At 68.9% G+C, this 2,851-nt stretch overlaps 1 protein-coding gene across 1 annotated transcript; it reads left to right on the top strand.

Moving 5' to 3' along the window:
- Positions 1 to 303: 303 nt before the first annotated feature.
- On the top strand, positions 304 to 1,573 carry GSX1 (GS homeobox 1). Its single transcript, XM_024125838.1, has 2 exons — positions 304 to 715; positions 1,194 to 1,573. Exons 1-2 carry the CDS (start codon positions 304 to 306, stop codon positions 1,571 to 1,573), a joined length of 792 nt encoding a protein of 263 aa, XP_023981606.1.
- Positions 1,574 to 2,851: the final 1,278 nt, after the last annotated feature.

Here is a 2,851-nt window from a genome sequence, read left to right on the forward strand (position 1 = left end):
GCACAAAAACCCTATTGAGAGGCCCCGGCCGCTCCTGGCGTAGCCCATCACATGGCAATAGTCCTATTTAAGCGGCGCCGCCGGCGCCTTTCAGCACCACTAGCGCTGGCCAGCACCCCGCGCTCTCTGGGCGGCGCCCGCGGCAGCAGCGGAGGCGCCTCCAGCCCCGGCTTCAGCGGCGCCTCCGGCCTCCCCGGAAGAGGCAGCTGCGCGCGGCCGCGGCCCGGGGAAGTGCGTGGCGAGCCCCGAGGTCCGCGGGGCGCCGGGAGCGGGCTGGCGGCGGGGCGGCCGCGCACGGGGGCCATGCCGCGCTCCTTCCTCGTGGACTCGCTGGTGCTGCGCGAGGCCGGCGAGAGGAAGGCGCCGGAGGGCAGCCCGCCGCCGCTCTTCCCGTACGCGGTGCCGCCGCCGCACGCCCTGCACGGCCTCTCGCCCGGCGCCTGCCACGCGCGCAAGGCCGGGCTGCTGTGCGTGTGCCCGCTCTGCGTCACCGCCTCGCAGCTGCACGGGCCCCCCGGGCCGCCCGCGCTGCCTCTGCTCAAGGCGTCCTTCCCGTCCTTCGGCTCGCAGTACTGCCACGCGCCCCTGGGCCGCCAGCACTCGGCCGTGTCGCCCGGGGTCGCTCACGGCCCCGCGGCCGCCGCGGCCGCCGCCGCGCTCTACCAGACCTCCTATCCGCTGCCCGACCCCAGGCAGTTCCACTGCATCTCCTTGGGTAAGGCGGGGAGTGGGGAGGTGGGGCGGGGAGGGACGGGACCCCGAGGGACGGGGCAGACGAAAGCTGACTAGGCGGGCATGGGGGATGAGGACCCTGCGCGTTCTGCGGGCGGTGAGGGCCACTTCGGGCCCCCGAGTGGACACTCTGGGTGGCGTGCGGCTGGAGGGACGGGGCAGGACACGGGGAGGGAGGCTGAGGCGGAAGGTCCAGGCCCTGGCGGGGGCTCCCAGGACGAAACGAGGGCTGGGGCTCGGGGCGCTCCAGAAGGGAGCGCGGGGGCCGCGTGACTCCGGGAGTACCAGGGTCCCGAGGCTCGGCGGGGAGGCGCCCGCGGGTACGCCGCTGTGCGCTGTGTTCGGGGCAGAGAGGTGGGTGAGGGGCCAGAGTCCCGGGATTCTGACGGCCGCCCACCGGAGGATCGGGCCCACAGCGAAGGGTCCGATCGCTTCCGTGTCTGCACCCCTACCCGCTCCAGACAACAGCTCGAACCAGCTGCCCAGCAGCAAGAGGATGCGCACGGCGTTCACGAGCACGCAGCTGCTAGAGCTGGAGCGCGAGTTCGCCTCAAACATGTACCTGTCCCGCCTGCGCCGCATCGAGATCGCGACCTACCTGAATCTGTCCGAGAAGCAGGTGAAGATCTGGTTCCAGAACCGCCGGGTGAAGCACAAGAAGGAGGGCAAAGGCAGCAACCACCGCGGCGGCGGCGGGAGTGCGGGGGCCGGCGGGGGCGCGCCGCAGGGCTGCAAGTGCGCGTCGCTCTCCTCAGCCAAGGGTTCCGAGGATGACGACGAATTGCCCATGTCTCCATCCTCATCGGGGAAGGACGACCGGGATCTCACGGTCACTCCCTAGGCGCTCGCCTCCCCGGGTCGCCCATCCCAGACCCTCCCCGCGGCTCAAAGACTGGTCCTGGGACGCAGCACTGTTTCCCAGGCACCCGCTGCCAAATGGCGGCCACGCACGGATTTGGCACGGCTTTGCGGAGGTCCCCGGCCCTGGCAAGCGCCGAGAGCTTGGCACACCTGACCTCGCTATCCCCACCCCAGGGCCCGCGACGTCCAAAGCGGACTCCGAGCTGTGCACACGCTGTACGCGCGCGAGTCCTCAGCCACGCAGCACAGCGGCCGGGCCCAGCGCCCTGCTGGCCGCCGGCGCCTCCCCGCCCGCCCTCTCCGGACTGGCTCGGGCTTCCCCGCTTCCTCCACTCTCCTCCACCCTGGGTCAAGCTCGGCCTTTGACGCCTCGGGTGCCCATTCGCTCCCCGCTCCCCTTGTTACGTCTTTCCCTCCCCACCTCTTTCCGGCGGTGATTTATCCACGCTCCCACCACCCCCCCCCCAGACACATTTATGAACTTCTGGGTTTTGTTTTTCCTCTCCTTTCTCTTGCGCTCCTCGAAGTTCAATCGTCCCTCCGTCAGACCTTGCTGTGCCCGTGGCTCCTCTCCCACGAGGGAAGTTGCCTCCCGTGGTATTCGTGTTGGGGAAACCGATTCACTTTGTTTCGGCGACGCCCTGCATTCCCCCGGAGGCCGGCTCTCTGCCTCTGGCGACCCCTCCTCTCCCAGACCCCGGCCCTGCCCCAGCCTAGCTTGTAACTGTAAGGTCTCTGTAACGCCAGAAGATATTTATTTATTTATTTATGTACAAAAGTTTAAATAAACTTTTTTTTTTCTTAGAAATCCACGTGGCTCGGGATCCCCAGCCAGGTTGGGGCTTCCTGCTGGGCCCGGGCGGGGCTGGGTGGCGGAGTCCCCTCCGCTCCTCACCTTGCAGCTCGTTGCACCCTCAGCCCCCGAGACTCCGCCCTCGGCGCCCACCGACCGGGTGCGCTCCCCGGCCTCCTGTCCGGCTCGGGCGAGTGCACCCCTGCAGGAGAGAGCAGAGCCCCGTCCGAAGGGAAGGACGGGCGCTCCCCGCGCTGTGCCCGCAGTCCCGCCCCCTGCAGCGCCCCCGTCCCACCTGGGATCCGGCCCCACCTCCAGCCCCCTGGGTTTGGCTGTCCCGACCGCCATCTCCAAGGTCAGCGACCACTCCCGCGCGAGCCGCGGAACTCAGTCCTTTGCTGAGCTCGGATGGATAACTTGTTAATCGATCTCTTTATTTTAATCTACCGTATTTGTTAGGGACAA

This window comes from Physeter macrocephalus, chromosome 13 (genome assembly GCF_002837175.3).
Source record: "Physeter macrocephalus isolate SW-GA chromosome 13, ASM283717v5, whole genome shotgun sequence".
NCBI classification, from domain to species: Eukaryota; Metazoa; Chordata; class Mammalia; order Artiodactyla; family Physeteridae; genus Physeter; species Physeter macrocephalus.

Excerpts from the sequence above, each read along its gene's own strand:
- GSX1 (XM_024125838.1), top strand. The coding sequence starts at position 304 with ATGCCGCGCTCCTTCCTCGTGGACTCGCTGGTGCTGCGCGAGGCCGGC. Across the intron at positions 716-1,193 it reads GTTCCACTGCATCTCCTTGG|ACAACAGCTCGAACCAGCTG; the intron begins GTAAGGCGGGGA and ends TACCCGCTCCAG.